Here is a 13,757-nt window from a genome sequence, read left to right as displayed (position 1 = left end):
AAGAGTGAATGAATTCCTTGTTTTGCTTTGCTTGTGTGCGCAGCTTTTGCTTTACCTATTAAACTGTCTTTATCTCAACCCACGAGTTTTCTCACTTTTACCCTTCTGATTCTCTCCCCCGTCCCACCGGGGGGGAGTGAGCAAGTGGCTGTGTGGGGTTTAGTTGCCGGCTGGGGTTAAACCACGACAATTGCATGGGGCAGAAGTCAAAGACATGACAGATATTCATCACATATAGCAAGTCCCAGGAGGTAGCAATGGTCCGTTCTCGTTACATCAGATTTAGGGCGGAGGTTTTACCTGAACTGGATGCTACGTCGGATGATTGCTAGTGACATAAAATCACCACGACCGTGTTCATTTTCTCCACAGTATAGCAGCAAACCATCTTCTGATTCAGCCTGCAATCATAGCATCAACATGAAAAATCAAAGTCTAAGCCTCACAGTGACAGCAATACTTGGGGACTTTTCTCCAGAAAAGGGACAGCATTTTTCAGATGGAGTTTTTAGCTTGCAGAATCAGAAACTGGTTGATCAATTTTGAATTCTGCATTTGAAGAACCTAGAAAAACATTGCCTTAATGCTTAAATGGTTTAAGAACATCTCTTCTACTTACAGTGTGATACTATCAGACCTAAAAACAAGGCTGAAAGCATTACTGTCAGACATGTCCCACATGAGACCTCTGAGCACAAAGTCTAGCAAGGATGTCCTAGCAAGCCTGTTAAATGTAGACACATCAGACTTACTGTACATGAATACACACACCCTGCTTCACATGTTCAGTGAGCCTGACACTTTTCAAGCTGAACAACCTGCGCAGGCAGGATTTCTCCATATGTACATAGCAGCTGACACAGTGGCTTTTTGCAGCCATCCTGCATTGTAAGCTTACAAATTGCCAGAGGAGTGGCAGATCACCAAGTGAGGCAACAGACTGCTGCTGCTCTAGTGACAGTCTCGTACCTAGGCTGTGAGGCTGGCAAGTCTGCCTCACGTGGGAGCAGGGGTGCATCCAAGAGCTCAGCCACCCTCCCTACAGGCAGCCCTATGGACAGCTCTGTCCATAACACACAGACAGCATTAACACAAGTCACTGTGGGATGTACACTTCAGAACCGTAGTTTAAGTAGTTCAGTATCTTGCATGTATTTGCAGCCGGTGTCCCAAACTTCAGAAGTGGAAAATAATGCCTACTTAAAACCTGCAGGATAGGAAAGGAACTCTGGATATAGGGCAGCATTTTGCTCAGTACAAGATCATAGTCTCTTATATGCGAAGATACTCCATGTCACTTCCAAACTGTAATTCACAAAAATTCCAGGTGTACTTCAGCCTGTAGCTCATTCACATGGCTATAACCTTGCCAATGTACATTGCACTAGTCTGCAATACCAGTATTACTAGTCCCAGGGATTCTCTCATGCACTGTCTACCAATAATGGATGCAAACATTTTGGTTCAGTTTACCAACTTCATTTGCATTCATTGAAGGTGAAGCCAGATCTTTAGAGATGAAAATTATGTATAGGTTCACCATAATTACATTATAAGCTATACTGAAGCTAAGTTATTGTTCCATTGTCCACATCATCAGAATAAGTGAATAAAATTTAAAGCTGCTATGTGAGCTTGGAATTGCTTAAACTTACCCTGAACTCAAGGGTAATTTGAAATGTCTGATAGGAGTTTCTCAGTGGTTCAAAGGTGATGTATGAGTAGCCAGAGAACTGAGGATACTGGATAATAATATCTGAAAAGCAAAGACAGAAGCATGTTATTTAGCAGTTTTCTCCCATATAAAAATCGATACACACATTTAGCACTAGATAACATCAGGTGAAAATGCAAGGCAGAGTTCCTCCAGAGACAACCATTAGTCAGCAGCAGTCAACAATCAGTTAACCTATTGCCTTGTCCTCCCACCACCTTTCACAACTAATTCTTTTATTCCCAAGGACCTGGTGAACTTGGAAAGAAACAGGATACTGAGGGCCAAATACTGCTCAACAGTTTAATCGCTGGCTTCAGTGGAACCTTCTCCAGATTTTCATCCTTGTTACAGAAGACAGAACCCATCTACTTTATCTCCTTTTAAGAATTCATTTAACACAGAGACAACAAAGTAATTTTCTGTTTCGCAGGATTATAAAAACATATGCAGGAAACATGGCCAGACTCCATGCTGCATTAGTCACTGCTGCTCCAGCATCTGCAGAATCCTTGGATGGCTCCTAAGAGCCCAGCAGCTTCCAGCACTTCCCTCAAGTCAGCTCAGGACAGAAGGTAAAGGGAGTGATGGGGAGAAAAGAGTCCCTGCAGCATCTCTCCATCCCTGGCTGCAACAGTGGCCCTTCATATTGCTCTTGTCAGCTGGCGTTACAAAATCCTCACCCTTTGTTGTCTGATGTTAGAGGACCATTATGGCTTCAGCACAGAAAAAGAAAATCAGCGACATGTCTTACTGCTACCTTTGCAGCTCATTTACTAAGAAGCACTAAGGACAGACACAATTTCAGGCCTGAATTCTTATTTTTGCAGTGGATCTAAGTCTATTGAGGAAGGAAGGATGAGGAGTCCTATTCCTCTTTGCTATTTGAATACTGAGTGGGTTTTTCTTGCATATTTGGATCTGGATACACCTCTCAGCTTTTTTGTTTGCAAGGCATACATTTTAGGCTGAGGTGAAGAGAACCGGTGCCATAAACCTGAATGCAACCGCAGCAGACAGCAATTAACTCATGCCCTGATCACAAGCAGAACTGACTGGACCAGAGCGCCATGCAGCTGTTGATTGTAAAGAACAGTCTGTTTTCATTCAGATTAATATACTATTTAACAATATTGGCTGCTGTGGAAAAATTCAGTACAAGGGAATATTGGTACATGATGCTACTGCTTACCAAGGAATAACACACTCCCTTATGAAAAATGGTGGGTTTGGACTGACGTTAACAAACCCGCTCTACAATTTGTATACAGCTATGTCACTTCAAATAAATCCTCGACTTTGATCAAGGCCAAAAATCACATCTGCAGCTGTTCCATGTGGCTGAGTCACAACAGATTGTTTTCAGAATGAGCTTTCTTTACCCCAGCTCCGGGAGGAGAAGATCAAACACCCTCAGTGTCTGCATCCCCGATGCATGACACAGTGCATCACGAATGTCTAACACGAGCCTGCAGAAGAAATGTGTGTCCCTGAAGCTCTGCTGTGTGGCAGGGCCTTGGCAGATCAGATCAGCATGCAGAGGGGTGGATCAGTTCTTTCTTAGCTGGTGGGACAGCACCGCTACAAGCAACGGGACACTTGCTTTGCATGAGCTCTGGCATTTATCTGACCCCTTGGTCACCAAACCAGAAGAAAAATAACTCCAGGGGGAAAAAAAAGTGACCTGCTTATGGCCTGGTAAGCGAGCTGGACTGGTTCACCAGGTGATCAGCTCAACATCACACCCAGCAAAAGGGCAAGGTTAGGTCTGCAGAGGGAGAGGACAGGAAGCCGGCAAGGGAAGAGAAGCAGGACAGCCTCCTTCAGCTCAGCAAGCTCTTGCCCTGGCTCAGCCGCCCTGCAGAGAGGTGAGACGACACATGGCAAGTCCTGACTGGGACAACCACACCTCCTCACATTGACCCAGGCTTCAGGTCATGCCTTCAGAACTGGGGAGGGGGTTTTGTTCCTCCCATGCACCAGGCTGCCTGACACGAGTGCTGGGGCTGCCACTCCAGCACTTCTGCCTTGCAGACCATGGGGAAAGCCTCCTCCGGAGATGGTTTTACAATGGGGGCTCTGTCTCACATCCCTGCTGCAGGATCAGCATCATCTAATGGACCACGCTGGAAATGCGGGTGGTTTGGGGCTTCAGCTGCAGGCAAAAGGCAAGGGTCAAAGCGGGGCTGAATGTCCCTGCTGGAAGCTGTGGACGCCATGGCTGGACCCTGTCCGGCCTGGGTGCCTACCAACATACCTGGCTCCATCTCCCTCCCAGTCCTAGGTGGGGGAAGGAGGATTAACCTCCCCTGTGCACCTTCACACAGGGTCTGCGTTCAGCTTTATTAAAGAATAACTTCTTCACACTTCGTTGAGGAAAGAGAAGCAAAGGGGCCAATGTCTGAACTGGGACGTGGAAGCTCCTGCTGTCCTCAGGGATCCATGAAGCCCAGCCAGCTATTCCCAAAGCATACTTTGGTTGGTTCACCGCGAAGCTCCTCCTTTACCCAGACAAAAAGAAGCCAGCAGCAGTGGGCCTGCAGAAACCTACCTTCCGCACACGTCTCTCCTCCTTTTCCCAAGTTGCAGTGGCAGCGCGAGCCGCCCCGGTCATAGTCATTGACACAAAAGCTGTCTGCAGAACAGATGGCCTCATCACAGGAGAGATCAAAGAGGCGCGTTGCAGAAGACATGCCACCCCTCCTCGCTGCCCAAGCCGTAGTCGCCCTCGCTGTGGTTGAAGGCCGTGTGGTGGTGGGAGTGGAAGTAGTAGGTTCAGAAGTGGTTGTAAGGACCTGTGACAGGAGCCCGGAACTAGACCCTGGCGTGACCTTAGTTTCGACCAGAAATTTTCTGTTGCCTCCTTTGATAGCAGGAAGCGGTCTGAGCTGAAAGGAAATAAAGAAACACAAATTCAGTAAAACCTAAAATGCTATGTGGAAATGAAACGAATACCTTCCAACATACAGATTTGAGGTAACAAATTCATCCTCGCCGAAGAAAAAGAAACAACCACATTATTATATCTGAGCATACAAAATCAGGCATTAAACTTTCTGACAAGATCAGACACTTTAAAGTATTGAGACTACAAAGAAAACAGAAATGCCAAAGTGGAATCTTGAAATTTACCTCTTCTATGTAAATGTCATAGTCTGAGTCATCGATATCAAATCCATCATCATCACCAGTCACTCTGTCTGTGATATACCGATGCCCATAGCTTCCACTTCCTAACTCCTCAGAGCCTGAAAAGACACAACTGGCATATTCAGTTCATATATTTTTTTCTCTTTACACACAGCAACTGATATCTTACCACCCTGATATGCCACACTGAAATCTGAAGTGGTGTTAATGTTCATCCTGTACAGACTACGCAAGTGTCAGCCAGAAGATGGAAGATACTGTCCAAGTGACACACATGCAACTTAAAACAAAGTGAAGACCTTCATATAGTCACTTACTGTGATTCCTAAACAAAGCAGGCAAAGCTCAGTTCTCCCACTGCAAACTGACTTTTATCCAACATTCTTCGAGGAGAACAGCTCTGAACTTTTTCAGTGTAGACAACATTTTAATAGCTGTATTGGTTTTAGATCAAACTTTTCCCTTTTATAAATACACAGTCCCATATCTGCCCTACTGGTGACCAAATAACTGGAACAGCAAAAGACATGCACATAGGTAGGGCTCTTCTGACATTCTGTTTAGAACTTTATCTGCCTCCACTGGCTCCAATGCTCCTGAAATTAGCATCCTAAGTGTATTTTTAGGCTATTTTTTAAAACACAATTTAGCACCTCAAAAAAAAAAACGTGTACAAACATCATGTGTTTTACATGTGCATAATCTACTTCTGCCTCTCCGTGGAGTGCTGAACTGCACTGTGAAGGACTCCAGGCTGGGAATGGCCAGTTCAAACAGTAAGAGGGTCCTCATAGAAAATATCTGTACTTTTCTGCACTTTACGTAGCAAATTCTGCTTAAACAATGATTTATGCTTTTTAGCTACTAAAATTTACCAGAAGTCATGAAGAAAGACAGTACAGGTAACATCACTATCATTACTATTACTATCATCACTATCGTTACTTGTCATTTCAGCAAGGTTAAGAATAGACAAACATTTGATAACCATTAAAACCACAGACTTCATACATTTGCCTTTTCCACAAAATATTTTGTGGTCACTTAAAAATAGCATAGATAACCCTTGCTTTACAAAGCCTATGTACGGGCTGACTATGTGCACTTGTTTATTTTAGCAGCCACAAGCCCGTATTTTCTCTTGAGTTAGCAGGTCCTTCACATTGCAATATGCAGAGACGCAAAGTCTTGGTGGGCAGTGGCTGTCTGTGGAAAGGAGACCTGACAAGCCAGAAAATGAGACTTGATGGTAGTGAGAGCTTCACTACCACCACTGAACAACCCAATGGAGACAGCGAAAGCTAACGAGGCTCAGCAGACTTTCAGAGGGAGCAGTGTGGGCACGGTGCTATCGCGCTGTTTGAGCCAGTCCAACTGGGGTCAGCCATCCTCCACCTCGGCGGAGAATAAAGGAAAAATACTCATTGACCTGATTCAGGCAGTAGAGCACTTGTCCAAATCTTACTGTACTCTCTCCTCTTTTGCCATGACTGCAACTCAGAAATCCTGGCAGACAGTTACGAAATCAAGCATATGTGCTTGATACGAATGCATGCCCTGGCTGGCTAATTGGCCGCCCACCATACGCTCTGTGGGAGTTACTTATCAACGGGCTTTACATGTTACATGAGCATACAGAAAAATCAGAGGCAAATGAGTAGAGGTAATGAGGCATACACATATGCAACCAAAACAACATGCTAGACCAGGATAGAATGTGTATAAACCTTTCCACTCTAACACGTATATCTAATCATCTGTAAATAATACAATTTAACTGCATATTAAACAGAATTATTCAGCACAGAGTTCTACCAGCTGAGCTAAGCAGAGAGCTCATAGCTTTATGACTGGTAATGAGATGAGGCCAACTGGACAAACTACATCCAGATTATTTCTGCTGGTGACTGTGAATGCACAGGCAAAGGATTCCTACTGGAGAAACAGACTGTTATGAACTGCATGTTACGAACTGGTCCCAATCCTGCATTCATTATGGAAAACAGTAGGTATCATCAAAATGTGGGCAAAACCTCTTATTCCTAGTATTCACTTGTATAGTCACTCAGGTTAATCACCATCATAGGATAATTTTACTCCAGGTAGGAAGAATAGAATAGAATAGAAGAGAAGAGAAGAGAAGAGAAGAGAAGAGAATAGAGTAGAGTAGAGTAGAGTAGAGTAGAGTACAATAGAAAGAATAGAATAGTTCAGTTGGAAGGGACCTACAACAATCATCTAGTCCAACTGCAAGGTTGACCCCTTCCATCCCTCACTGCATCAGAATCTCTTTCTCCGGCAACAGTGATTTTATAAGACATGCATTTCTACAAAAGCATTTCAGTGTGCAAACCCTCAAACATAAACATTATAAATGTGACTTGCAATTAAACAGAAATTATATGAACGAAGCAGAGCCCAGCATTAACTCAGCTCCCAGAAGATGCAGCAATTTTCAGCTCACTGGAATACTGTTGCTTTTAAGTCAGGTCTGTAATATTACTTATTGCCTTCATACTGTGTGTCTGAAACTATTTCAGAACTAATTCAGTTCTTCTAACGGATGAAACTGTAATTTATCTAAAAGTAACAGAAGCCATAAAGCTAAGCTGGGAAAAGGAAAGGAAAAATCACAATCATGTGGCAGGGGAAACAATCTAATCTGTATTCAAACAAGCTGTGATACACAAACTCCATTTTCTAATTTAGAGGTCACAAGTTACAAAATAAACATCTATTGTAGTCCAAATTCTGCCATGTTTTCTCTTCTCAACCAAACTTTCTATTGGCTTAATGGGATTTAGGTTCAACAGGGATGGCAGGAATGAAGCAATACAGAGAATGAAGTATCTTCATAGTCACACGTACGAAAATGTTAGGTCTCAAATTCACATTCAGATATGCACACTTGCTTATATGTATAGGTATGATTTTAATGCCATGCCAGTTTTACAGAAACGTAACTCTCCTGATTTGAGTGGAGTTATCACTAAACTACATCGATAACCACCAGCATGCAATGAGACCCGGTAACTTAGAGAGACAGGCAGTTCCCCAAGTAGGTGGTGTGCGTCTTTCATCTGGCAAACCAAAATGTTCCATGCTTTTCCAACAGAAAACTTTCGGAGATGAAATGTACCCACTATTTTAAACCAGACAATGACTCACTTCCTTTATTGAACTGATACAACATTTAGAGCCTGGAGAGAGCAAAGAAGTTACGGCTTATTGTGGCTGGTAGAAAAGACTGCTTTGAGGCCCTTCTTCAAAGACCTTCAGGATGTAAGTTTGGCATCACCAGGAAAAGTATAACTTTGGAAGGTGCCCTAATATCCACAGGTCTCTAATGTGGCCTCAAATCTCTGCTTTCACTCCTCCTGGCTCCATCCGAGTTTCAGCCAGCACATGCTATATTACTCTACCTGATGATCTGTGAGCAGTTTTGGTAATGCATAACGGACCTGGGAGCAATGGAGACATGGAGATTTACTTTTTTCTAACTATGCCTGAATTTATACAGGTCAGTACACACACAAATGATGAGACCATCTAACAGCTCACTGGCTTCTCAGTCACCTTGCTCTGCTGTACATTTGGTGTTTGCTCACTGGATGTGACATGATACCCCCATGTGACATGGTGCAACAAAACTGTCAAATAACAGAAACCAGAGAAGCTAACACGACTTTTTGTAGAGAAACCCCAACGCAAGCCCATCTCTTAAGAGCACTGTGTAGCTTTGGTGGAGACCCCATCTCATAATGGGGGGCAAATCAGGGACAATTAAGCAAAGTGGTACTTTGCAAATACCAAAGCAATGACTACCGAGATTATAAGCGTGCTATATTTCATTAAATCAGTGGTTCAGTGTACAAGGAGATGAAGCCTGTTTAAGACCCTTTACCAGGTCCTATAATCCTGTTTTATAATTAAATGGAAAACCTGTGGGGGGTCATGAACTTTAGACAGCTTCTTTCCAAATAATCAGGGATTAAGTTATACCAAAGAAATCTTTCTCAAAACAAACAGAAAGCCACACAAATTTTTGTTTTGCCAATTAGGTGGCCACCAGCGTACTGATCAGGAGACACAGGAGAGCATAGGAGGTAGACCACCAGGCACTGCAACGCGGGCAGATTGAATGGAACTGTTAACAGACTGATCGCCTTCATGCAGAACCCCTCACAGGTCTAAATCCAAAATACATCAGGGGCATTTTAATCTGAGTTTTATTCTTGTCAGTGACTCACAGTGAGGCACTATGTATCGCTTGGCCTGTCTCTTGCTTTTTGTCCCCCCCTGTATAAATACGACCCTGCCTTTGTAAAGCCTTTGGACATCTGTGGGAAACAGTTCTGTGGAAAACCTTCTCCATTTGCTGTCTCCAAGACACATCACCATCATTTACATCAAGGTTTGGCCCCAAGGGACTGCCCTTTTCCTGTGCCTGAGCCTCAGCAGACACTGATGCAGAATATTTAAGCACCTGTGCCAATGCCTTGCTCAGTATGAGCCTGGCGGTGATGGCCAGGGCCAGAGGAAGGGATGTTCCCAGATTAAGCAGCCACTTCTGTCACGTTTGCTGTGGAGACAAGCAGGAGGGTATTTTTAACAGAAGACGCTTCCTCTGTTGGTCTGGCAAAGCCCAAGGCTGGTGACCTTCCAGGCACAGTGCAAACCCCATCTGTTTCCCCAGGAGATGAAGGGTATTTAAGCAATGCAGGTGATGACACTTTGTTTGTTTGATTCTTTAGGACAGTTTATTTTATTGTTACTAAACTTGTTATGTGAAATCTTTTTTTCAAGTAAATTGTGTCCATGACACATTGAAAGATTTGATATAGCAAAAAACCAACAACCATATAAGTGAAATACCTGCGACCTGCATCTGTAATTAAGAAAGGCAACAAAAATTGATTTACTACATCATTTCCCTCTAGAAAAAAAAAAGAAACAAAATCACAAATAAATGAGAACCCTTGGGGAAACTTGCCCTCTCGTTCCTCCCTGAAAATGTAGCAATGTAACATAAACCAAGCATGCATTTTTTACTAGGTAAGGGGTAACTGCTTATAATCAAGGCCACATGTTCTACTTGCACAGACCTTGGGAGGTCTGTCACATTAGGTGATACCATCAGCAACCCTTCAGAGGAACATTTTAACAAACAAAGACAACGTTTTCCTATGCTGACCTGAAACAAAGCAGTCAGGAGTACTGCAAAGCCAGCCACCTTTTAAAACCAAAATGAGAGAATTACATGTGAGAATGAGATAAACCCTAGCAGAAAACATCCCCAAGTAGTGTGGACTCAGTGTCTGCAGGACTCATCTCTATCTCAGCCTGCCTAGAAGAGCTGCGACAGACTCTACGCAATGCAACACGGACCCTGAAGGTCCCCTGAATTTGAGATAATGCTGGGAATTTTTTCTTCAGTTAAAATAAGCATCAGAAAAGCACTAACTATTTCAAAACAAGCATAAAAATCCAGGATATACAAGCATAAAGCTACAAATTTTTAAAATCCAAACACACTGAGGACCTCAGTGCCAGCACCATGTGGACTACATGTAATACAAAGGAGCCAGACATTGTATGGACTTCTGCCAGCTTCCTACGATATTTCAGGTATTTCTGTGGAATATACAGGCACTCAGAAAATAGCATCAAATATTTGTAGCATGTTTCACTGTTTACATGGGAGGAGGTACCATTTTTATAATGAAGGTAATAATTCCTACAGTGCGCACCCTGAAGCAAAGGTGCATCATTTTCAGATATACCAACGGTCTGACACCCTTCCAGCAACCATAGGTGACTAAGAGGTATCTGCTGGCACTTTGAGAGATTCAGGCATCTGGTGCCATCTGAGACGCATTATGGCACCCGAGACATCAGGTACACGTCAGGTGTCTGGGAGACGCATGGGAAGCACATGTCCTCCTGCAGTGACAGCAGAAAACCACAGGACCTAGGGGACCTCAAATCCACTGAATGTCTGTACCTGAGCAACTGAAGTGAATGATTAACTGGGCCAAAGAAGGTAACTATTGGCTTTCTGGCTACTAGAAGGGGGAAGGTACCTGCAGATACATAATGTGAACTAGGTGTAGGTTTTACTTGGTTGCCTTTAAGCTTAGCATGCATTTTTTTGTTACATTAAACTTGTCAACGGTTTAAATCATTCTTTGGGGTTTTTTGGGGTTTTTTAGTGTTTTGGGGAAAAATAAATGTTCAGGCTATGCATGGCTTTAATCATGACATTTTTTCACAACAGAAGTTTAGCTTTTCTACTAATGCACAATGTACTTGTGTATCTGGTTAACATCAAACTAATTTCTTACACAGACATCACCACTAAAGCCAAGTGAGAGCTGCTATACTCAGTTACACTCCTGCTTCCAGAAAGCCACAGAACTTATTTCTAAAGGCACGCATCCTTTGCTGCCTCTGAGCACCACTCCTTGCTCTGCAAAAAGCTGGTTGTTATGAAGACAGGTACCCACAAGATAACACAGGCTTTCATGGATAGTGGCTATTTGTAGTTTTTAAGCCTATTTGCAAAATATATTCTGGAAACTCAGAGCACACTGGCAAAGGAACGACATTTGCCTTTGCCAAAGGACCCAGAGTTTGCTAAAGTAGCCCTAAGTACAGGCAACCTGGTGCAGGGCTGGGGCACATCACGGACATGACGTGGCCCCAGGCTACGGGAGCTCTGCCCACTCACGAGGGTCTCGCTGAAGCACTGCCAGCCCCTCAGTGCAGGGGCAGCAACCTCTCAGCCACAGCGGCACCCACGGGCCTACTATGGACAAGCACAGAGTTTTTGAACCTATTTAGAGAGCAGTGCAACGTGCATAATACATTCATTTTTCAGATCTGATCCTGGCAGAGAATCAAGGCCACGCCCCCTATGAACCTCTCCAGAAATCAGTGTTTATATACACTAGGCATGAACGTGATTCCAAGCTCTACTGACAAAAATCCATGTTTTTGAGCCATCTTGACAGGTCTGCGCACAACAGGTGGTTTCCAAAGGCAAAGTGCCTTTCCTAGAATACTGCAGTAATAAGCGCAGCATGAAGACTACTCCACCCTTATTAACAGAGCTAAACACTTTATCTTTTCTGACCAAAGAATGCAGCCACTCACATCCAAAGATAAACAGGATATCGAGGACCACACAAGCGTGCCTGAGGCAGCAGGAGCTGACCCTTGAGGATCCAGGGGCCAAGGAATCGCAGAGCATGCTGCACCTTTGTGGTTTTCACAAACATTTGCTCCAGAAGTTAAATTTACGAGTTCAGCAGCCATAACAAACTTCATGCAAGCTCTTCAAGGGATTGAGTTTATGACAGAAGGGAAAAGAGAATGGAAAGTGCCATACAAGAGTCAATGAAAACAAGGGATTCCAAGATAGGGAGGCAATTTAGATATAAATCCTTAGCGGGTTAAATTGGTGGATCACTAAGGATGTGGTTCACATTTCTGCAGCATGTAAATTCTTCTTGCAGAGCTCACAGCCCTACCTGAATATCAGCTGCTCATTTTGTACCAGTTAATTAAAGATGATTTGCAATTGAGCATGCAGGTGAGAAAAGAAAAAAAGTCAGTTTTGTTGCTCTTTTTTATAGTTCATTAATCTGCTAAAATTATACCCAGGCATTTTCTTGTGTGGTATTCTGTCCCCTATAAATGCCTTCAAAACTGGAACTCAAAAGTACTGAAACTTTTTAAACACAATAAAAAGTGTGGCACATCAAGGATATAGCTCAGTGAGTCCCTATACCCTGCCAGCCTTGGTTCTGCTTCCTGCATCCACTCTGTGGGTTTTTCGCTGTGCGAGAGACGCGATATGTACGATTCCCAACATGCTCTGTGGCAGCTTGATTGGGATTCTCACATACAGCTATGACTTCGGGGGTGATGAGGAGCAACAGCACCACAAAGTCAGCCCACAGAGACACTAGCACTGACAGAGGATTACATCCCAAGGAAGGCCGTCAGGAGACGTGAGTAGGACCCACCCCTTATTGCAACATGCATGGCCCACATTGCTACACAAATGTGAATATAATTGTTAACAAGTTGTGATTATTCAAGTATGTTTGAATGCATTTTCATCTAATATTTTTGCTATGCAGCTTCTGATCAAAAAGGGATGCTTACTTGTTTATTTCATTATTTTCATGATTGTGCTTGATAGTTCAAGAGCCTTACTCCTCAGAAAACAATATAGATTTGTTTTGGTCTTTCCAAGTTGTTAAAATTATAAATGTAGTATATACAGTTCAGTTTCAAAGAACAGAAAAAAAAATAGACTTGTGTCTCTCATTTTTCCCCATGATATTCACTTATCAGTTCTGCATGAAGCCAGCACAAAAGTCAGTAAGCAGTAATCCAAAAATATCTGGCAATGACCTCCAGAGCAGAGAAACGGCATGAGAGCACTTCTGCTTGGAGCTTTTCAAATTCTTGCTTGTGGCTTGACTTTCACAGGATGCTGCAAGCTCTACGGACAGGACCGAGAGGTGTCAGACTGGGGGTGCCTGTGCTTGGAGCGCGACTCTTTCCACCAGCAGCCTTCCACAGGGTACCCCAGATGCACTGTATTTATAGATATACTTTATTTTTATATAGCTTTAATTATAAAAAGTTGGTTCTACTCACTGAACGTTTGGATGATGTCGCTTGGTGCACTGGCAGGGCTGGATCCATAGGAGTTTGCTGCTCGGACAGCAAACTGATACTTGGTATTTGGGAGAAGTCCCTTGAGAACCATGGATTCCATCTGGATCTGCTCTCTTATTACCGTCCAATTGCTGTCAAGGTCTGGCCTTCAGGATCAAAAAAAGCCAAGATCATAAATAATTAAAGCTGGCTGTATAAA

At 43.3% G+C, this 13,757-nt stretch overlaps 1 protein-coding gene across 1 annotated transcript in view; it reads right to left on the bottom strand.

The window, feature by feature from the left end:
- LOC104075754 (pikachurin-like) overlaps window positions 1–13,757 on the bottom strand; it is a gene marked incomplete at its 3' end in the record, with an annotated part of 47,698 nt that overhangs the window by 18,693 nt on the left and 15,248 nt on the right. The window contains exons 6-10 of the mRNA XM_009576364.1: window positions 13,538–13,704; window positions 4,847–4,962; window positions 4,266–4,602; window positions 1,656–1,756; window positions 301–401 (exon numbers count right to left, since the gene is read on the bottom strand). Of these exons, the coding sequence (XP_009574659.1) occupies window positions 301–401; window positions 1,656–1,756; window positions 4,266–4,602; window positions 4,847–4,962; window positions 13,538–13,704 (822 nt within the window). The remainder of the gene's footprint in view (window positions 1–300; window positions 402–1,655; window positions 1,757–4,265; window positions 4,603–4,846; window positions 4,963–13,537; window positions 13,705–13,757) is intronic.

This window comes from Fulmarus glacialis, unplaced genomic scaffold, assembly GCF_000690835.1.
Source record: "Fulmarus glacialis isolate BGI_N327 unplaced genomic scaffold, ASM69083v1 scaffold37914, whole genome shotgun sequence".
Classification (NCBI taxonomy): Eukaryota; Metazoa; Chordata; class Aves; order Procellariiformes; family Procellariidae; genus Fulmarus; species Fulmarus glacialis.
Note: the sequence above shows the minus strand (reverse complement) of the source record. Positions and strands in the feature narration are given on the sequence as shown.